At 38.3% G+C, this 23,542-nt stretch overlaps 1 protein-coding gene across 1 annotated transcript; it reads left to right on the top strand.

Annotated features, from left to right (window-relative positions):
- The first annotated feature begins 246 nt into the window (after positions 1–246).
- LOC140164329 (RNA exonuclease 5-like) lies at positions 247–23,459 on the top strand. Its single transcript, XM_072187605.1, has 14 exons — positions 247–319; positions 6,772–6,868; positions 7,854–8,009; positions 9,183–9,319; positions 10,559–10,685; positions 11,565–11,658; positions 12,654–12,955; positions 13,553–13,668; positions 14,345–14,483; positions 16,009–16,094; positions 18,314–18,463; positions 20,229–20,343; positions 21,598–21,708; positions 22,451–23,459. The coding sequence occupies exons 2-14, from the start codon at positions 6,800–6,802 to the stop codon at positions 22,619–22,621; spliced, it is 1,773 nt and encodes a 590-aa protein (XP_072043706.1). The 5' UTR covers positions 247–319; positions 6,772–6,799; the 3' UTR covers positions 22,622–23,459.
- Positions 23,460–23,542: the final 83 nt, after the last annotated feature.

Below are 23,542 nucleotides of genomic sequence, written 5' to 3'. Positions count from 1 at the left end.
TTAAGCTTAATTTTTTTTTAAACGACCGGTGATTTTCAATCTAGAAACCCAATGTTTTTTCGAATCGACTAATTAATATTCAATTTGGATTTTTGTTACTGTATTTTTGATGCATATCGATGCCTTTATCTACTTCAATAATTAATTGTGGCAATATAGTTTTTTTTAAATGATAATTTTAATGAAAAGAACACAAAATATTACAATAATTTTTGTTCCAAGTTAGAAACACCACTCGGGTCAAAGGTCGCATTAAACTTCTCGGATGCAGCATGGAAGCTTAAAATTTCTACACATCGTCATCGTGTTTCTTTACATTGTAAGTTTAAGTACATGAAGTACAGGAATCAATACGTCGATTTTTTATATGGGTGGATAAAATTCAACTCGACAAAAAATTCTAGGCATAACTTGTCTATCTAGTCTAAATCATAGACAGTAAATGATGACTGATGTAAAATGTTTTTAATGTAATGTAAGCTTAGCCTTACTCACTCACATCACAAGACATGACATGCTCACAGTCACAATACATGCTCAGTCACACGTACTGTACCGTACTAAGAAGTATAATCAAATGCAGTTATGCAGGAAACCTTTGACGAGCGCGACTACCGCGATGTTGCAAACTCAGACTAGAGCTAAACAACGCGTACGGCGCACAGTTCATTCATAAATTGCCACTCTGACTCGGCAACAGCAGATTGCCTCAGCATTCTCTGACTTTGTTGGGCTGACGTCACAAAGGGGAAACAGCCTTGTAACACCAGTGTGCGCATGTGAAGTTCCCCTTTCTCGAGCTGGTTACTATGTGTGTGCTTGTGCAAGTAAAAGCCAAAGGGGACAATGTTCCCGGATGTCCGACCGAGTGAATATTAGCGCTGGTATCGGCAAGCATTTTCATTGTCGACATTCGATAAAAATTTAAAAGCCGACGTCGACAATTGTTGACAATCAGGCCTAATTAATGTTTCACAAAATCGCCCCATGGCAAATTGCAACGATCAAGGTTCAAAATTCGGCAACCTACTACAGAGTACACATCTACAGTCAACACGCTGCAGCCTGCAGGGTCTATGAAAACGATACATGTATAGAGGAATCCAAAATCACATATTCTTACACCCGACTAGCAGCCTTTAGTTGGGTAGCCGTCAGCTACAATGCACTCAAAATGTGAAATGATTAGGCCTTGGCGGAAATTTTAAACTGCATTCCATCACCCGTTTTACACCTTCCACGAAAACACAGGTAGACAAAAGAATAACACAATACAGTTCCCTTCGACAAAACACACAGCATGGTCTATTCGCTGTTGAAGTGACATAATAATCGGATTAACTACACACGGTATCTATTGTACAATTTGTGAACAAAAGGACTATGTATGAATAGATGCGACGGGATTACCTGCGGAATTATCCCTGGGGGATCACTCCCATTGTGGCCTGTACACCATCCGTGATAATCAACTTTTGAAAAGCACCCTACATTGTAAATAAGGATTTAACCCTTGGCTAAAACAATACCCTAAACAGGTGTTTTCACACACTAAACAGGAATTTTATTCCTTCCATCAAATTTCATACCCTAAATTTTATTTTCGCGTATTAGCAATTGCAATTTTGCTACCTTTTTTTCCAATATTTCATGTTTTTGACACCCTAAACGTGTTACGCGCGTATCGTGCTTTATCCACGAAAAACTACCCTTTTTACGCGTTTTCATTATCGCGGATGGTGTACAGGCCATAATGGGAGTGACCCCCTCCCCGGAATTATCTTCATTATATACCGGGTACTATTATTCTATTAACCCTCCTCGTCCTTGCATCTTCTCTAGGTGTTAGGCGGCTTTTATTTGCACAATTGGACGCTCAAAACACCAGGTTGGTGCTAGCGGCTACCCAAAGATGACTGACCAAATCCTGACCATGACTTGGCTCCTTGGATTCGTCTATACTGGCAACGCTATAGTCATGGTGTAGTTGCTTATTTTATTTGCATGTGGGGTGAGAGGAACTTATGTCTGGTTAGCAGGTACGAATAATTCCGCTGAATTGAGACGCCGGAGCAGGTCAAACACTGAGGACTAGCCTACATCCCGTATCCTACTATCACTCAAACAAGCAAATCTCTTCACGAATTCACTCACCTTGCAATCCAAGTTTCCAAAAACAACTTTGTCATTCCTCAAAACTACAAGTAACTTCATTAATAAAAAAATTGAAATCCTACTATTACCCGTTATTGAAACTTTTGTTCGATTTATGTCAACCAAAAGAATGCACGAGTCGAGTTCAGTTGACCAAAATGGTATCTCCTGCCTCCTGGTCACCTCAGACCCCCAGTTTTTCAAACTAGCGCTATTGCAGATATACTATTTATGCTGCATTTGTGCAACTGGGACTCACCAAACTCTAGTGTTTAGTTCTAGCGCTACCCCTGGATATGACGTCAGTATCAAGCTGCTTATTAAATATTCATGAAACCAACCACGTGGTCACAATCTGTGGATCGGGTTGGTTGAAATCAACGCCACGTTTTTGACCTTACAGAGGTCAGTGATATGCATTCATGTATGAAAACAGCGATGCGGATACAGTAACATCACTGGGACTGAGAAATGCGACATTTTCGATGTTTGTACCGGGAATTTCAGACACAGAGACTCATGGAGATTTATACAAATTGTCCAAAGGTAACCAAAGGGTTGGGGATCGCATTTTTAACTATCACTAAATGTTTCGGAATTGAGGTCGGCTAAAAAGTAGACAGTTTCGGGGACTGTAATTGGTGTAGATGTCACATTTTGAACAGTGAGCGATAAGTGACCATGCAATTTGACGTTCAGCACAAGTGTTTATCCTTACTCAGGGTGAGAGGAACTAAGAAAATAAAGCATATTTTTCACGTAAAAAAACATAAATAAACAATTACTCAACCAAGTAAACACACAAAATAAATTTCGTCATCCCAACACTAAGAACGACCTTCACATTTGGCCAATCAATGATCGTTATTCAGCCAAGCCCCCCTGACGTCACATGGCGGCCGTTCTAAAAATAAACCAAGATGGCTGAAGCCAAATCAACATCAACGAAAATGGGATAGCATGGAAAGGGGTCACAATTTTGCTGGATTCGACCATTTTGGATGCCATATTATGAACTATCCTTTGATATTTAGATAAAAAAGATTCATAACTTTCTTGTCGCATGAGATCTTTTGGGTTGCTGGTAAAAAAGAAGGAAATTAGCAAAGTTTCTGCCAATCAATTTTTCAATTATGATCGCAAAATTTCTGATATTTTTGTCGATACATGCAAAGCTCTTGTCGCCAATCGGCAAAAGTGCTCTTGTCGACAATTTTGTCGATACCAATACTAGTGAATATACATATAACATCCCTTTGGCAATGAACCAAAGATTTTGTGCACATAATTTTAGGCCTATATCAAAATGTATATTTTGGACGATTGTACAGAGATCGTTTCTACCCTATGACGTATGAAAGCATCTTGTTATCAAATTGTCAGCAAAAAACTGGTCATCGCTAGCATTTTTGATGAAGAAAAATGAGAATATTCACGCCGGGACAGGCCGAAAATCTTACCTCAATCGTAAAATCCACCCGAAGCATGTCATAAACAAGCCATTAGATTTATTGTTGAAGTGTCAGTGATTGTCTCCGTGTATTGTCCTTGCAGCTGCAAGATGAGTTGTCAAGCTGAATTTATGCTCGATCGCTGAAACACCACCAGGAAATCACCTGAACATGGTTGTTAAGAACTGAGCATGCTGACTGGTCCAAGTAGTTTTTTTAACCAATCAGGTTAGACGTACTTCGCTTTCCGTGGTCGGATCTACATTAGGCCTACCCATGAAGGCCACCGCGTTCATTGATTGGCTTCACGATCACGATAAATGGTTTTATACAACCAATGAAACCAATCACAAAATGGGTTATGGCGCCCGTTAGAAATTTTGCACACGGCACGTCCTGGTGCAAAGCTCTTGTCGCCAATCGGCAAAAGTGCTCGAACGCCTTGTCGATACCAACACTAGTGAATATACGTATAACATCCCTTTGGCAATGAACCAAAGATTTTGTCCACATAATTTTAGGCCTATATCAAAATGTATATTTTGGACGATTGTACAGAGATCGTTTCTACCCTATGACGTATGAAAGTATCTTGTTATCAAATTGTCAGCAAGTAAGTTATTCTGCAGGATCGGTAAAAATTAATTTATATGTTTTATGTTATGAATAGTGCAAGTTAAACTTAGTGAGTTTGTGGTTTCGTAAGTTATGTACAGAAGTGTTCTTAGGAAGCTAAAAAGTGACAGGCCGTCCTCGAAGTACTTCGACTGCATAATGTGACCCCTCGGCACAACTGAGCCCTGAAGTCGCCAATCATCATTTTTGAGATATTCAACCAAAATATTCTGCTTGAAATTAGCTTTAAAATGATGTATATCATGTCAAAAGTACTTGACATTTAAGTAGTGAAAAATCAATAAAACAGTCAATAAATCCTTTGTTTCCTATTGTTTATTGTTAAGTTCGATGGAGCATATCTCAATAGTGGCACTGGCGACATCCGGGCATCAGTTGTGCCGAGGGGTCACATATCGGAGTTTGGCGAATAGCAGGACACATCACACACGTGTGATGTGTCCAGACAGGATATAGCCTCAACAGCCAATGTGCATCCAATGCAGGAAATACGTGATGCGGTGTTAGTCCGAATAATCAGTCCCAGAACAAATTATTTAAAATTACTGACATGATCGTGTTCTGGGTCTGAACTGATACCATATGAAATCTTGATGGCAAATTGGACAAAAGAAGCACATGGTTCTACTTGACAGCTTTTTAATCCCTATTTTTTGGTTCACCTCAAGTTTGGTAGTGACATCAATTATGCTCTTTCACTGTTGCGCCGCAAGCGTGCTGACAAACCGCCCCTATGCGCGTGCGTGTACACTCAGGGTGTTTAACTTTACGCGCACGCGATTCGATACTACTTCGAAATTTGAAGCCATTTAGAACTAGAAATTTGATAATTAGTGGGTTTTTAGCGGGTTCGCCGTCGGACAAGTTTAGAACTGTCAAGCTTTCGTCAGGAGTAGCTCTGACTTCTTCAGGACAAAGTACCTAAGATTGAGACATGTAGACCGCCTCTTGTCTACTGATGACTCTGAAAAGAGTCGTTCACTGCAAGGTATAGAGCAGTTGTGGTGAGCAATACATAGGCCAAACAAAACGACCACTAAAGGTCAGAATATCTGAACACCGAAGAGCCACAAGACAAAAGAAAGAAGAAGGCTTGGCATTAGCTGAACATGCTTGCAAAGAAGGTCATGAACCTCTGTGGGACAAAACAACAAAACTGGCACAAGTTTCTCACTTGGGGATGAGGTTGACCCGTGAAGCGTTGGAAATCAGAGTTAATGAAACTTATACTATCAATAGAAATGACGGCAAAGACATCAGTTGTATGTGGCGCTCTCTATTTTCAAACAACCAATCACAGAGCCGCTAATCTTTATCACATCGTATATGGCGTTCTCTATTTTCAAACAACCAATCACAGAGCCGCTAATCTGTACCACGTCCGCAATTAAGTGATATATACGCCATCGTGCATACAATCAATCAATCAATCGGTCCATGAGTGGCCAAACGATTGTTCCTGGTAAGCCGTATACTTCTACTACAGTATATGCAGTCTACTAGTTCTCTGTTGACAAGGGGCAGTCTTCATTGAACAGCTCTTTCTTAGAGCCAACAAACCTTTAATTTAGCAGATAGGCGAGGTCTGCTTGTTTGTTTCTGTAGACAAGGGCAGTCTTCAGTGAACGGCTCTTTTCAGAGCCACCAAAACTTACAAAATCAGCAGATAGGCGAGATCTGCTTGTTTCTGTTGACAAGGGGCAGTCTTCAGCAAACAGCTCTTTTCAGAGCCACCAAAACTTACAAAATCAGCAGATAGGCAAGATCTGCTTGTTTCTGTTGACAAGGGGCAGTCTTCAGCAAACGGCTCTTTTCAGAGCCACCAAAACTTACAAAATCAGCACATAGGCGAGATCTGCTTGTTTCTGTAGACAAGGGGGCAGTCTTCAGCAAACAGCTCTTTTCAGAGCCACCAAAACCTTTATATTAGCAGATAGGCGAGATCTGCTTGTTCTCTGTTGACAAGGAGCAGTCTTCAGTGAACGACTCTTTTCAGAGTCATCAGTAGACAAGGGGCAGTCTACATGTCTTTGTCCTGAAGAAGTCAGAGCTACTCCTGACAAAAGCTTGACAGTTCTAAACTTGTCCGACGGCAAACCCGCTAAAAACCCACTAATTGTTATGAATTCCCGTCGTAAAAGCCTATCCCACAATTTAGAAATTCGATGTTCGAGGTTTCTGTGGCGCTGTTTCGGCTCCCACCCAAAGGTTCCACTTAAAAGAAGGTCATGTTCTCACCCAATGACCCCATATTTTTTACATTTTGCTATCACCGAATGCCCTTTACTGCAAAAGTGCCAGCCCTACACCTAGATCCATTTCATATTGAAGCCCCCGAGTGCCACTGGTCTTGGTATAAAGTATGAATGGTTCTATGAGTTCTAGCTAGCGCTGACAGAGAAATTACTCAAAAACTCAAAGACCACATTACGGCCTGAAGAAAAGTAACAAATTTAATTTTTGAAGGAACCATGAACTTTTAAGTATTAAAAGTTCCAATTAATAGTGCTTTCTCCATTTTTTCTTTCAGGTACAAGTGTTGACAAGAACATATAGCCATGCCTCGTTCTAACAGGAAAAAGAAGAGGGCCATAACGTTTGACAATGTCTTGGATGTAAAAGAAGAGGTACTTAAAGTTTTAAGATTTGAATTTACCCAATAACTCTTTTTTCTCATCTAATACGCCAGTATTATGCAGTCAAGTTAACTCTTATAAAAAGCTCTAGATGCTCGTTCATGATGGTGCAAGTTCAAACCTTCTGCAGTTTCAAATTATGTTCTCATGAAAAATTGAGCTGACTTGAAATTCCCCTGGACAAGGAACTAATTCCTGCTAATTGAACTCTCTACATTGTACCTGTACAGATATTTATACATACATGTATTATGTAGGCTGATTAGGGCTTGAGTTAATCTTGAGTTGGGCATCTTTGAAAGGGTTTATGGATGATTTGGGCCACTGTGATGATCAGTTACTTCCTGTAAAGTGTGCAACCCAGCTCGACCATAGGGTTGGTGGTGCACTATAAACATAACAATAAAATTTACATAATTATACAATGTATGCAAAGTACAAAAACAACTCAAGAAAGACCATTGCCCAGAGGTTGGGTCACATTCAGAATTTCTACACCAAACCATTTGAAATATTACTTACAATAAAATTCACCATGTAGTTGTGCTGATCACTTGTTTGCACTACATGTATCATATGGTTACTTAATAACAATTTTTGTGATACAATTGCACTCAAAATGGGTGCTTAGTTACACAGAAGTTGGGAAAGTTTGCAGGGATGCTTAATTAAAGTAGGGGTATTAATTTAATTAGGTTAAAATAGTTTTTTAAATTTGAAATAGTGGGCCTACGTAACTGCCTATAATTATCGTAATAGGTTTTAGAAGAAGTTCTGCAGAACTTCGTTATATTTGTATGTATTTTAGACTGATTGCACTGTTAGTCTCATACCTGTAAGACACATAGAGGTATATCAAGCATTGGGTCATTCGTTGTTATTATTATGTAGAATATAATATGACTACATGTACAACAAGAGGATTTAATGCTTATCAACAAAATTTCTTTTCTTCATTCAATGTTTCCCAAATTAGGTTTCCTCATTCCTTAAGAGAGCATCAGATGATTGTCCCATACCATCAAAGAGGCAGCGGAATGGAGGTCCACCGCCAGATTGGATCAAGAATCAAACTGATGAAGAAAGGTTGAAAGCCAAACAAGGCTGCATAACTAGGAAGAAAAGGGTTATGGTAAGCTTGTCACTTGCCTTCGACATTAAGTCCTAGTTTTGAGATATTTTCGAGAGCTGTCATAATCTTAAGAACCACTGAACCAATACTAGTTCTTGTTTGTACTCATTTTAATGCATTTTTCATGTTTATTCCAAATATGGTCATGGAAATTTGCAATTCTGAATTTTGTGAATTTTTGAAATAAATTTGAAACTTGTCATTTGCAGTAGACACCTGCATGGGGAGAGTTAAGGATCCACACTACTAATACATTACCCTATGCTGTGTAAAATGGCAGCCATTCAGAAGCAATTTTCTCAGCTATAAAATGACTGGTTGCCTCAAATATACATACGAGGGGGTATCAAAAAGTTTTAGAAATCGCACAGAAGTGAAAGAGCTATATCAATGAAATTTTGTCAGTGCAATCACTGGTCCTTATGTACATTATGGTGCAAAAATGGACTCATAAGTATGTTTACTTTTTTTACAGGAGCTAGATGTCACTACCTGCCTATGTAAAATGCATAACCAGCAAAATGGAGAAAATTGAGGCATGCAGCATGATGAAGTTCCATTTTAAGGGTTACAGTGCCCAGCACATCTGTGATAAAATAAAAATTCCTTTTCCAAAAAGCGACAGTGACATATCACAATCACCACTGAAGATAACTTTCATTTCATTATCGATTTTCTAGGCACTGCAATCCTTCAAAAGCAGGATCTTAATAATGCTGCTTGCCTCAATTTTCTCAATCTTGCAGTTTATGCGTAGTAACTGGGGCAGCAGGTTATTCGCATCTAGTGCCACCTGTAAAAAAAGTAAACATACCTATGAGACCATTTTGGACCATAATGTACATAAGGACCAGTGATTACACTGACAAAATTTCATTGATATAGCTCTTTCACTTCTGGGCGATTTCTAAAACTTTTTGATACCCCCTCGTACATACCAAGATGCAAGATAGAAATAAAAGACAAACAAAAGTGTATGATGAAGGCCAAGATTTTGAGATACAACCTGTCAAATGGGATCAATATTTTGTTAAATCGCCCCGACTTCGTTTGTATGCTTGCAGCATAACCATGTTTAAGCACTAACACCGCTACCAAGCTTGATGTGAAAAGAAGTTGACAATAAAATCATTCCTGTTTTAATATCATTTTATTTCCATTATCCATTTTAAGGAATATCCCAAATTGTTTTTGGAAAACGCTTATAAGAAGAAGAAGAATGAGAAAAAGAGTGCGAAACCACTGAGTGTTGAAGATGTGCAGTCACTAGCTGTGCATGGATTGGCAGGACAGCATGACACAACACCAAGGTAAGTCTGGTGGTATTAAGGTGGGTTTTAATTGCAACTGATAGTTCAGGGGTTTGAAGTTGCTACTTCTTGATTTTAGTCCAAGGTGATACTGATGATGTGGTGGTATTTTTGTATTCTTTGATGTATGATTGTACATCAACACTATACCAAATCTAATATGGGAGTAAGTTTATTTATTTGATTTTCCTAAAACATCTAGTTTTAGCACACTTTAGTACTATTTTGTGTGCAAATTTATACATTATAGATTCATAGGCCTTTCCAATCTGCAGATATGTTAAGGTCATACCGCACTTTGTTTACAAATTCACTCGGTTAAATAGTGGTGGTGCACTTTCAGCATCTTAATATCAATCAAATCTTTGGTTATCAAGTTTTCTATTGCAAAACCCAGATAAAAACTGGTTAACAAAGTTCTTTGATCCAGAATGTTCACTTACTTGTGTACGTTTCAACAACACCTGTTGTCTTTATCAACACTTGATTGGTAGTGACTGCTACTGACAACCGACGCTAGAAGTAGTTCCAGCGTTGATCTAGGAGTTGCCAGTTGATTTTTCCCCCACATTGCAATTAAAAACTGTTTTGAAAACCTTGGATTGTATAAGATCTACGAAGTAATTGTCAACAAAATATATGTAAATAAATAGTGAACTACCTTTTCAAGTCCTCTATATTTACAAATCACTTGAGAGCACAGAGGGATTTTCAAAGATAAAGTAATCTGGAGAAATCCATAAAGGTTACAACTGTAAATCTGCAATTCTGTACGAGACAATACAGCTTATCTGTCAATTAGTTTGCACTGTTTTTGGTCAGGCCAAATTATGGGAATTGTTTTGGTGAATTCAGCTGATGGTGTGATGTATAAATATCTATCTCATCCACCCTCACGGTTGCCAAACCCGCGATTTGGTAGCCCAATTGGGCGACTTTTGAAGATTTTTCCAGCGACTTTTGACAATTTACTGCCCCATAGAAACCAATGGTTAAAAAAAAATATGGCGACTTTTCAACATTGGCTCCTGCGACTTCCGATATTTTCCTGCCCCATAGAAACCAATGGTAAAGAGATAAATTGGGTGACTTTTCGATTATTTGACCCACGATTCGGGCTGAAAACTTTTGGCAACCCTGTCCACCCTTAGAACTCACTTGTCCAAAGGGTGCCTCCCTATGCTTGAGCCAGGCCCCTAACCATCCCATTGATATTTTGTCTGGTATTTTTTACAACAGGTGGTGTCAGTTAATACGAATGAATAAAGTAGCCAAAGTTGTGGTGCTGATATTACATGGAGTATCAAGTAAATGCTACAAGAGGAATTATAAATGCTTCCCTCACATCCGGGAGCATTATGACGTGGTAAGTAGAGCAGGTGTACATCAGTCCTTTATTTTTGAGGAGCGCGACCGCGCAGGCGCTCCTACCGCGCACCTCAAAGCATAGTCAGGAGCGTTTTTAACAGCGCTCCTTATTTGGAATTATGATCATTTCAAACAAAATGTCAAAAAGAAATTACTCCCAGAACTGTATCACATCAATCACTCTGAATAACGATCTGTTGAAACAATGTGCTAGTAAAGGCTCTGCGAACAAAATAGCGCGACAATCGACTTGAGAAACACTAACAAATCATATCGGGTCATTGGGTCATCTCTTTGTTCCGAAACTACAAGTGCGAAGTTTGTTTCTCCACAAGAACGATAGGCAACGCTCAGAGGCATGGTTCGGTGATCGCACATACGACCGTTTTGTTTTCAATTTGCGTGCATGTTTTGAAGATCGGCCGATGTAATAATGGCTGAGCAGAGATGTCGCCGTGGAAATTCTGAATTGCACAGTTAACATTGTTCAAACAAGTGAGATTTAAACTTTAAGGACAGATTGTTGCCCTTTTTGGTGATAATGTCTGAAAGAGAAATCGCAAGGCAATTAGGAATATCTGAATAACCAGTATATTCAACTTGCAGATGTTAAAAACCACCGACATGACTGACGTAGTATGTAACATTATCACCTGTAGGATTCCAAATTGAGCTCCTCAACAAAACCAGGGGTGTGATGGAGCTCCACTAAATTCTAAACGTGAAGGCCTGGTACATTTGCACAGTGGGTTTATAAATGTCTTTCTGTTGCTCTTGAATCCTTTCCCAAAACGCATGGATTGTTTATAATATATTAAAGTATCTCATTGGCAATATATTCATTTACCAACTACAATGTTGCCATTTTATGTTCTAGAATGCGAAGATTGAACTGAAGGAAAACCAAAGTTTTGTGGAGGAACTTTTATACAGACCTATGAGTAGCAGGACATACAAAAACAGCAAATATGGTAAGTTATTCATCCTGTCCTTGGCGCTATAATAAAAGTTTTAAAAAATCTGATGATCCTGTCAATCAAACTCCCCATGGACGGTGATTGATTTAATAGTAAAAGGGAGGATGATTCATCTGGTGCCTTCATCAGAGAAAAGGAATTGCAGAAAATGGCGGATGATAACAGTACTTTCATAAGGCAAAAACCAACTTCTCTAGGCATAGTATTGTTGACATGGTGCCTTCAGCAAAGGCAGTTTCCCCATTACTAAAACCTATATTTTAAGATGGGTTGTATGTTTAAAGGTGAAGAAGAAAAAAGATACAGGGCTACTGCAGTTTGAACATATCAATTTTGGTATGTGTATGTGTCAATGATGGGGGATGAGGATTGACAGCAGAAAATTTGCTGTAAATTGATAGTCCTTTCTCATGAATTATTCAGAACTTTCAAATGCGATACAATGATTCCAAATTAATTATTTATGACTGATTGAAGTTTTCCTTTTTTAATCAGCAAGGCAAAAATACTTTCAGAAATGAAGTTAGAGGATGCACCCTCATGAGATACATTATACTAAACTACAATTTATTCCACCAATTTATGGAGTATTATATTTTTTGTTCCCACCTCCAACTCATTTGTGATTTAAGTAACATTTTAACTGGCTTTGACAGTATAAAGTTGTCATACTTTAACAACTTCAAGCCTGAAGCAAATTCTGTTCTATATACTAGCGAACAGACCTTTAAGCAGAGTGGGGTTGGCGGGCAGGCATTTGTTTTGTGTTTTCAAAGGACCCTAAAAATCTAGACAAAAATTTTTATAGTCAAACTTAACCTGCTTTTTGCCAAAAGAATGGCTGATTTTTCATGCGTACAGCAAAAATAAATACATATATATCCCCAAAATGCAAAATCTAGGGCAGTCACGCTTGTAGGACAGGTTGTTACCTGATAGATCAGTACACATTATTATTAACATAAATTGTTTTGTTTTTATTTTGACAGGTTTTGAGCAACAGGAAACAGAAAAGAATGGCAGTAGTAAAAATGCAGCTGAAGTATCCAAACAAGTTGATACCAACTCCTTAATTGGAAACACTAATAATAATCAGCTAAATCATAAACTTGATGGGCCTGATAATGAACATGTTAATAATAATCTTGTCGGAAGAAGTTGCTATTTATTAGCGGATCATGAACTCCTCAGACGGAAATTCCCAAAGGCGAATGAGAGGGGCATCCAGTCCACAAATCATAGCGCAGAAGTGAACAATTCCAGTCCTATGATTGGCGTAGATTGTGAAATGGTAAGATATTTATTAAATGAAGGAATTGGCAGTTTAAAGATAGTCTCTAATGATCTGAAGTGTCTCATGAAAAAACTTAAGTTACTATATTTAATTCTCGGGTAAAACTGTATGTGCCGAGTGTTGTGTCAAATGCGTGTGCATACTTTGCAGAAGCTCTGACCTTAGCGACTGGCTGCTTAGTAACAACATGACATAGCATGATTGTTTTTTTTCTTCAAATTGTGCATAGTTTACAGTGTTAAATGCGTGTGGGATGCTTGTAGACATACTCTTTGCTTTCAAATTGTACATGTCATGTCAGAGAATTTATTCAAAATGTTGAAATAATATTAGTAATAACTGCCGGGAAGGGTTGCTGTCCGTTTTAAGCTGAAATAACAAGGTAAAGTGAAAGAAATCCCACTGGTTATTTTGGCCATAGACATAAAAAATGGTTCTGTTGACCTACAAAGACAACAAATTTGGCTGATTCCACTTAGGTGCAAGTTGGGACATGTGTAAACATTACAAATATGCCAAACAATTAACATATTCCAAGATCGTACATTATGGCTTGAATGCTAAATACCTGTTATCTCTTGTCTTTATATGCAGTGTACAACAGCCAGAGGTAGTGAGCTGACAAGAGTGTCATTGGTGGATGAAGATGGAAAAACATTATACAATAGCCTAGTGAAACCAGACTCGCCCATCGTGGACTATGTTACAAAGTATGGTGGTGCTTTCTTATGTGTGATCAAGCAAAATCAGTCTGAAGTCAGACATATTCAATATCCAATTTTTTTATAGGATTATAAACGGCATTTTGCACAGCTACCTTTTGCAGAAAACCCCAATGAATTTGGACAACCAGTTCAAAACATGTGAACAGTTAAAGAGTTTCCGAACTAATTTTGCTTGATCACATCACATATCGTGATAATTATAGGAGGATGGTCTGCGTAACAATCTTTTCCTCACTTTTCTCCATCTAATTTGAGATTCGGATGCATTTTCAGCCATTTAGTTTTGACTCGGGTTGCATTTTCAGCCATTTTGGTTTATTGATGACCCTCATTTCAAGAAAATTTTGTGTTAGAAAGGGTGTTTTTTCAAAGTTTCTTGAAAAAAGTGTCAATTATTCATCAGTTTTGAGCAAAACTTGCAAAAAATTGAATTTTAATCAAATCTTGTTTAAAGTTTTTCAGAGTTTCAGCTACACATCCCACCCAAACCAAAGTTGACACCCCACTCCCCTGATGTGCTCTGTTCATTGAGGTACTTTTATCAACCCATGTTGCGTAAGATAGCAAATCAGTACAGAAAATTGAAATGGAAAAAATGCATTGTGGGAAGTGTAAGATATCTGCTCTAATACTTGACACTATTTGTTTATTTTGATAACAGGTACAGTGGTATAACCAAAGAGATGTTAGATCCAGTCACAACAAGATTAAAAGATGTACAGAAAGACATCATAGGCTTACTGCCAGAAGAAGCTATATTAGTGGGTCAGTCCATGGAAAATGACCTCATAGCACTCAAGGTATGTCAGATCTAGACCAGATATCCCCCTAAATTAAATTAAAGTGCTGGAGAAATAAAAGGAGTAGCTACAATCTAGGACAAATGTGTTGGATCATCCAAAGTGTTTTTGGATGCAGTGTTTTTGAAGCTTTAAATAGCCTCACAGTCACTATGGAAAAGATCCTAGTTAAGTTAGTCGAAAATGCCATAGTCGAATTTTATTAAAAATATGTTATTATTAGTCATGATGAACCCATTTCGTTGAACTCAAAATTATACTGATGTTTATTAAAATTAAAGTATTCAATAGTAAAATGGTCATAAAGAGTTAAAAATATCAGATGATTAGTGACAATAAAAGTAATTGAATGCAACATTATCTTGCATAATTATAATGGCTCACTTTAATACTGAACCATTCTGATTTTGGAATCTACCAGTTTATTGATAGCGAACCCCGAAAATTCGACTATGGACTTTGAATTGTAAGCAGAACTTTACCCCCTGGACTTTGCTCTCTAAAACACACTGACAAGCATACTTGTTAATCAGTCCATTAACCACAAGTACGCGCTAGATGTTTGATGAGAGATTAACTTTCGCGTCAACACAAAAGCACCGCAAGTACCACAGACAGTTGTGTATGGTGTAGTTAATGGTAATGGCGCGGGCCCAGAAGATTTAAACCATAGCGAGATATGGGCGACCAATCACAAGGCAGATCCATTTAAAGATGCATTACATCATGGCCATAGAGTCCCGGGTTAAAAATCTTAACCGCAAGGCAAAGTCAGTAGTCTACTTGGGAAGCTAACAAAGAGAGGGAGTAGGGTGACTGAAAAGATCAGATGTGAAAATCTATCAATTGTGCACACATTAATTAAATCAGAGTTTTAAGCTTAAATACAATATCCAGAGTATGCACAATGGGCAAGTGGACTACGGGGAGTCTATAGTTAAGTCCACTAAAAGATGAAGACAGTGATGATTATTAATAATAATTAATAATATTATTTCTAACACTAACAAATGTCTCAAGATAATTTGCTCTCTATTTCACTTAAGGGCATATTATACTAGACAATCACAAGTTTTATTTGATGTAACTTTTGTCTCTTATCAAAAAAGCGATTACCATTATCTGATCGATAACGCTATGTCAATCATGACTAGACGTTGGTTGCGATTATGAAGAAGCTACCAGCTTTTGCATTCACATGCTGCGACTGCTAGTATGTTATTTTGAAAGTGCAACAAAAGATGCATTTAAGAAGCAAGTTAATTTTGTATTGACCATAACTGCATACTGAAATTGCAGCTCAAACACTGGTGAAAATTAAAACTGTGACTGCGCAAATAATTATATACAGTTTGTAGGCGACCTTGGTATGCTTGCTCACAACAGTCACCAGCTACAAAGAGAAGAAAGAAAATTATAGCTACATGTATGTTTTGTCAATTGAAATATAAGCCCCCTCTTATACAAGAGGTAAACTTTTAAAGGTTCTCTTAATATTTAGTTATATAATTGTTGTTGCTTTCAGCTTTATCATCCACATATCATCGACACAAGTAGGATGTTCACCAAAGGCCCAGTAGCTCTTAGGAAACTTGCAAAGTTTTATTTAAAGTGAGTAGATTTGCTTATTTATATGTTCTGAAAATTGTGGTTCTGCTTGGGCATATTGTGGTTCTGCTTGGGTTATTCCATTTGAAATCCTTACACCCCCTATTATGTAAGACATAACCTTAATCTTCCACACAGGGAGTGTGAATATCAAATGGGGTAAACTGAATGGGTGACTCCATTTGAAATCTACACCCCCTGTGTGGGATATTAATGAGGTCTTCCATATGACATGTATGGATTTCAAGTTGACTAGCCTATTGTGTACTTGTATTGTACAAGCGATGTTTTGCAGCTACAACATGCATGCAATTGATAAAAAAGAGGAATGATATAGACGAATCCAAATACACGCATTCCTACACCTGACTAGCAGCCTTTAGTTGGGTCCCCGTCGACTACAATACATCCAAAATGTGAAATGATTCGGCCTTGGCGGAAATTTTAAACTGCATTCCGTCACCCGTTTTACACCTCCCGCGAAAACACAGGTAGACAAAAGAATAACACAATACAGTTCCAACAGTTGTGCAAATAAAAGCCACCTTACACCTAGAGAAGGTCGAGGAGGGTTAATAGAATAATACAATATAGATAATTCCGCAGGTAATCCCGTCGCATCTATTCATAGATGTACAAGTGGATGAACAAAAGGACTATGTATGAATAGATGCGACAGGATTACCTCTAATGTATATATTATTCTATTAACCCTCTTTGCATCTTCTCTAGGTGTTAGGCGGCATTTATTTGCACAATCGGGCGCTCAAAACCCCAGGTTGGTGCTAGCGGGAAACCAAAGATGGCCGACCAAATCCTGACCATGACTTGGCTCGTTGGATTCGTCTATAGGAGATTCAATCCATAGAAATTAGACTAGGATATTGCAAACTCTTCCCATGTTATATCAATCATGGAAGGGAAAATAAGCGAGGGAGCAGGACAATGTCACTACTGCCAAACGCTGGTAAAACTTGGTCAGGTGCCATTGAAAATAAGCTGCTTATTTGTAAACAACTTATGCCAGATAAGGATTGCACACAGCGCACTGGATTGCGCTTCATATCAATGCAAAACATCAGTGGGCATATACCTCTATATTAATTGATCACCATGACAAGGTTTAGCTAACATTAAATACTTGTGTAATTCATTGGGCTGAATAACTAAGCACAAGATTTGTAAATCTTTACTTCAACGCAACAATTCAATGTTAGCACTTGCCAAAAATGGCACGAGGTACACTATTTGGGGGCCAATATGAAAATGCAGTATGGCAGATTGCCCATGGCATGAGGTCGTATTGAGTCCACACTCTACATATTTTGATCAGTACCAAATAGGCGAGAATAGTTGATTAATTGATTTCTGGAAGCTGGGGTGAAAGAAGATAAAATTTAGGAGAAAATGCACAATACAGAATGTTTTATCACATTTGCATGCAACCCAGGAATACATGTGTTGTTTGTTGACTTCTGGACCCAGTATTAACTAAGTGACATCACAGAAAAAAGGTCTCTACAGGGATGTATGCTACGTGAACATATGTTACACAATCTGGTCCATGGAGGCCAAAGGAGGCATGTTTGAAAATTGAGTTCCTATAATTATTACCTTCAGTGTTTGATTTTCATCTATTTTTTTGTGTAGCAAAAACTGCTACTCACTTTCAGATTTGAGTAGCAATTCCAAAATTGTGAGTAGCAATTATTTTCACCATATTTTGTGGATTTTTTTGTATACCTTTTACCATTGCCAAAACATTCCTACTTTCAGGGGAATCCTGCCATAACTCAAACTGTATATATCTATCATCTTTTTTCTCCCTTCTTGCAAGTTCGTAGACAAATGCAGTGGCCAGTGATCGATTTTCGTATATTTTTTTTGTGTAGCAAAAACTGCTACTCACTTTCAGATTTGAGTAGCAATTCCAAAATTGTGAGTAGCATTTTTGTATTGAACACTGATTACCTTATAAAACATTAGGCTATCATATACTGAAAATATCAAAGGTCTAGCATACTTGGTTCTAAACTTATGAAGTTTTGTGATATCTATTTCTTACCAATTTCATTGTTTTTTACTCCATATTTGTGCCTTTATCTCAATTTTAAATTTGCGGCCTTTGGCCTCCATGGACCAGATTGTGTCACATATACATGTACTAACCTAATGTATTACTAACACATGTATATATTTTATATTATTTTCCTTTTCTTCAGCCGTGTCATACAGGACAGCTCTTCAGGTCACGACTCAGTGGAAGATGCACTAGCCGCGCTGGATCTCGCTAAACTCATAATTGCAAAAGGCAATAACTTGAGACCATTCATGAGTGTCAGAGGTAATGAGAAGAACTTTCCAGTAGAAAGGTGAGTCAGGGTAATAAGTAACTATATAGTATTTTTACTCTCAGCAAGTCGGTGATGTCAGTGTGCATTTCATGCGCTGTTTCAAATTGCGCTGGCATACATGAGCTGTGCTGGTCATTAGCTGGCTGAAAAGAACAAAAAATGGGTCATTTTGTCGAAAGGTGCGGGGCACGTCCCCTCTGTCCCCCAGTATACAGACCCAGGTGTTTAAAGAATCTACTTGGGTATACATTATGTCATGTGAAACCGCTGCCTGTGCATGTTAATGTATCTGATTAGCTGATTAGAGTAAAAGTACTATAAACAGTACCATGGAGGATTAAGGAACGTTGCATAGACATATGTATTATGTACACAGTTGTAAATGTTGTAACCTTCACATATTTGATGCCATATATGGGACCCAATCAATTTGCTCGTTAGATGAAACACACATGGTAAAGAGAAACACATGGCAAAGAGAAATTTGAATTGGATTCTCTGACAAACAGAGCCATGCAGTATAGGTCTTTAAGTATTAGAGTTATGTGATCGTATTTCTATGTTTTAGTTGAGTAACCTACCAGCAGCATTTTAGAAGCGTTTCAGGTTATTAAGTTGGTGGTCTGTGATACCGTTCAGTAACGAAATGCCATTGTCATGACGAATGACATATATCGGTAATCGCAGATTGAGATGGGGTGCTTCGCAGCATAACATGCAATAAAACAGAGGGGAAACTCTCACGTATAAGTAGACAGATAAAGAAAAGAAAATATGTTAACAAAGCGGAGAGAACTTGGGAGAGGGAAGGAAGGAATGTGGCTGTAAAGAAATGGCATAAAACAGACAATGTCAGGTTCCCTTCTTATTCTTTTTTCTATAAACATGCGTACCTTAAATTGAGGATTACACACAGGTTTTACGTGCACAGTGAATACTATTATGCACAATTCTGGAACATAGGATTTGAGCGTTGTGCTGATAACACAAGCCCAACAGCTTAAATTGACTTCTGAACCATGTGGGGCTACATGCTTGCTTCAGTCAATATGATCAGAAGGACACACGGGGAGAGGCTTCTGAAAAATCTGAATTATGTCTCAATTTAATCAGTAATAAACATAATATAGTTTTTTTTTTCAACTTGAAATTCAAGAGCAATTTTTGTGGAAGTTTGCCACAGTGTGAGCTCGAACCCACAAACCTTGTTTTGACACTTATCTTCTTTGACAGAGCAGTGAAAGAGTACAGCGCCACCTTACCACATATCAGTGGTATGTATACACAAAATTAGAGAAAGAGAACTGGGACTCCCTATACCTGCACATACAATTGTGGAGCCAGCTATGTGGAAAAAGTTGGGGGTTTTCGAGTCCTTGCCGCCGGTGTGCGCGAAGACAAACAAAAACAACTCTGCGTCTCACATGAAGCGTCTTGGTACTCACATGCAGGTCGTATCAACAGCGTCTCTCAAATGCACCCATCGTCCATGTCGCACTTACATGACAATGAATGCCTCGAGCGCATTCCGAGGGATACCGAATACCCCCAATTTTTGCTCCATGCCTTTATCAAGATGGAATTGAGTCCCGGTTCTCCTTCTCTAATTCTGTGGTGGTATATCATGATTATGGAATAATATAATTCATTGCTATCCATTATACACTGTATGGTTATACATTCAATGTGTTTTTGTGTGAAATTATGTGATATGTTTAGAGAAATGGTGAATAAAGAAGTCAAAATATCAATTGAATTTGTTTGTACGTTTTTATCAATTCAGCATTTTCTTGAAGAGTGGGTCAGACAGTGTGTCCATGATGGTAGACTCTGAGTCTGTGTTAAGGCGGATGTACAAAGAACCAGTTGGTTGCATATCTACCAGTAATGACACAGAAGTAAGTACTACAATAAAAGACAAACTAGTTAGCTATAGGGTCCGTATGCCTTACTTTAGGCAGTAATTTAGGTATTGTGTTTTACTGTATCTCTGAACATAATGATGATAGGTATATAAAAGTATACACGAATCCGACTTGACACATTCCTACGCCTCACTGGCGGCCATAGCTGGGGGCTTTCCATCCATTTTACGCAATACCAGTATCACAGGCATACAGCATTTACCGATCCCGTAACGCACGCAAGTGTTACGCGCTCCGATTCGCTCGCGATAGTGGGCATCTTGGATCGCAATCCAAACAAATTAAGCTAGTTTGGCGCGGATGGCCCGCAGCTATGGCCGACTTAATCCTGACCATCACTTGGCTCGTGAGATTTGTCTATACATTTTCAGAAAGGAAATGATGCAAGGAATCAAACTAGCATGACAGATTCCTGCAAAAATGAGAAAATCACAAAAGTTGATTTAATTTACTGCCCCAATGAAGGCATACAGACTATAGTGACGTCCCTGTCAATCAAACTGTGTGATCTTTGATTAGTTATCAGAGCTTAACTAGGGAGGTGAGGTGCCTACCATAGCCACTAACCAATCACAGACTGTGCAGAATTTGATTGACAGGGAAGTCAGGGATGATCTAGTTTTTCCATTTCTGTCTTCCATTATAACTACATCATGTTGGTGTAGTGATACACTAGTGGCTCCCTGTAACTTTGACCTTTCACCACCGCCCATTGACAAAAGATGCAACGACAAAAAAAAGATGAATCATTCAATATACGCTTAACTTAGACAAAATAGAAATATCATGTTTTTTGTTGGAAGTATCTCTAAAAGACCTCCCCAACAACATCAAAAAAGTAGAAAAAGGAATTGTGGGAAAAAGTGCTATATAAAACAAAAATAGCCGCTTATGGAGAGCTCAATTTACACAATCGGTCAAATGTGTGTATTCCTCTCATAAGGATTCAGAAAAAGTATAGTGTGACCTATCTCCGGTGTATTTTACAACAACAAAAATATTTTTGTCAAAAATATCTTCTTTCAAATGTTTTTTTTCACAAAAAATCATAACAATGTGCATCAAGGTTGAGGCATTGTGGTTGATTCAAAACGGTTGAGAATCACACAAAATAAAATTCTAGTTCATAGGGAAATCAGAGTATAATTTTATGTTGATGACCAAATGACAAGAATTTGTTGTTAATTGGTGGTATTTGATGGTATTATCCCATTATTCTTATTTCAGACTCGGAAGAAAGCTGTGAAGGCAATTGAGTCCAGCAAGTTTTTGTGGGCGCAGTTTCATTCCTACCGAATATACCTCGATGGAACAACCAAAGATGAAGATGAACAAAAGGTAGGTTCATATCTTTCTGGCTAAAAGGTTAGCCTTAAAGAATCTAGACTCTCAATAGCCCCTGTGTAATGCTATGATAAATCTGCCATATTGGATTATCATGCATGGACACCAACAATTGTGTACCTCCTGCATTCTGTGGCGAAAGCTTTATATCGAACGATAACTTGCGTCTTTAAGCTTGAGGGTCACAAAGCTGGTGGCGTATGTAACACTAAGATTGCATTACCGTCCCAACGCATTGCATAAATAAGTTTTATGGGAGCATGTTGAGATTATCTAGAGGTACACTATTTACCTACCATGCGCAACATGCAAACATCTTGTTGGGGTGTCTGCCTGTCTACACAATGTTCCAGTCAGTAATTAGATGTAAAATTTCAGACATATTTCAAAAAACACTTGATAATGTTTATTGAAAATCTACTTCTAATAAATGCCACCTTTTCGAAAATACATTGCCCTGAGACGTTTAATAGAGTAAATACGGTTGTTGGTCACATGTAATTATCCAATGGCATAAGATTCCAGCACTTTGAATCCTCTGAGATCTGATAAATAGGCGCTATATAAATCCGAAATTTAATTTTAATTTTGATTTAATTTCAATTCTAAAGAACAAGTCAAATGGTATTTTGTTTGTCTTATAAAAATGCAAGATTGGTAGGCAGGGTATGGTAGGCAGGGTAAGGAACATCCATGGAGTCTACTCAGCTAATTGTCACATGGTTTATTTTTTCAGATGCTACTCACAAAACTTGATGGGAGAGTAAAGAAGATCTACCAAGCACTTCCAGAGAAAAGCTTAGTGATAACAATAATGCTTGAAAACACAAGAGGAGATGACGGATGTGCTCATAGGGGACGTGTGTTTGCTGGTATCAAAATGTCTCCAGTCACTGATGACTCATAATGATGTAACCCATAGGCCAAGCGCTTCCAGAGAAAAGCTTAGTGTTAACAATAATGCTTGAAAACACAAGAGGAGATGATGGATGTGCTCATACAGGACATGTGTTTGCTGGTATCAAAATGTCTCCAGTCACTGATGATTCATCATAATGTCACCCTTACGCCAAGCGCTTCCAGAGAAAAGCTTAGTGATAACAATAATGCTTGAAAACACAAGAGGAGATGATGGATGTGCTCATACAGGACGTGTGTTTGCTGGTATCAAAATGTCTCCAGTCACTGATGACTCATCATGATGCCACCCTTAGGCCAAGCGCTTCCAGAGAAAAGCTTAGTGTTAACAATAATGCTTGAAAACACAAGAGGAGATGATGGATGTGCTCATACAGGACATGTGTTTGCTGGTATCAAAATGTCTCCAGTCACTGATGATTCGTCATAATGTCACCCTTACGCCAAGCGCTTCCAGAGAAAAGCTTAGTGATAACAATAATGCTTGAAAACACAAGAGGAGATGACGGATGTGCTCATAGGGGATGTGTGTTTGCTGGTATCAAAATGTCTCCAGTCACTCATGACTCGTCATGATGTCATCCTGAGGCCAAGGAAAAAATGTTGCTTGTTTGGCTAGGCTACCTCTCCAAGATGGAGGGTCGATTGTGCAGATGTTGTGTGGCTGTGTCTAAGATCATAGATCATAGCAAAACCTGCATAGCTCAAAACTTAAAATGTGTGATTTGGGTATATTTCCTTACTGTATCACTTAATTTTGTTAACCTTACCCTAGTACCAAAGGCTGGGTGCCTTCCCCTTTAGCAGGTCAGGGGTAGGCAACACACATGGTGCTTCTGACCAAATCACCCTTACAGGCTGAGTCAAAAAGAAGTAAATTCATGTTTGAGGGGCTGTACCTAGAGATCTG

This window comes from Amphiura filiformis, chromosome 11 (genome assembly GCF_039555335.1).
Source record: "Amphiura filiformis chromosome 11, Afil_fr2py, whole genome shotgun sequence".
NCBI classification, from domain to species: domain Eukaryota; kingdom Metazoa; phylum Echinodermata; class Ophiuroidea; order Amphilepidida; family Amphiuridae; genus Amphiura; species Amphiura filiformis.
This window is presented reverse-complemented; position numbering and strand designations above follow the sequence as displayed.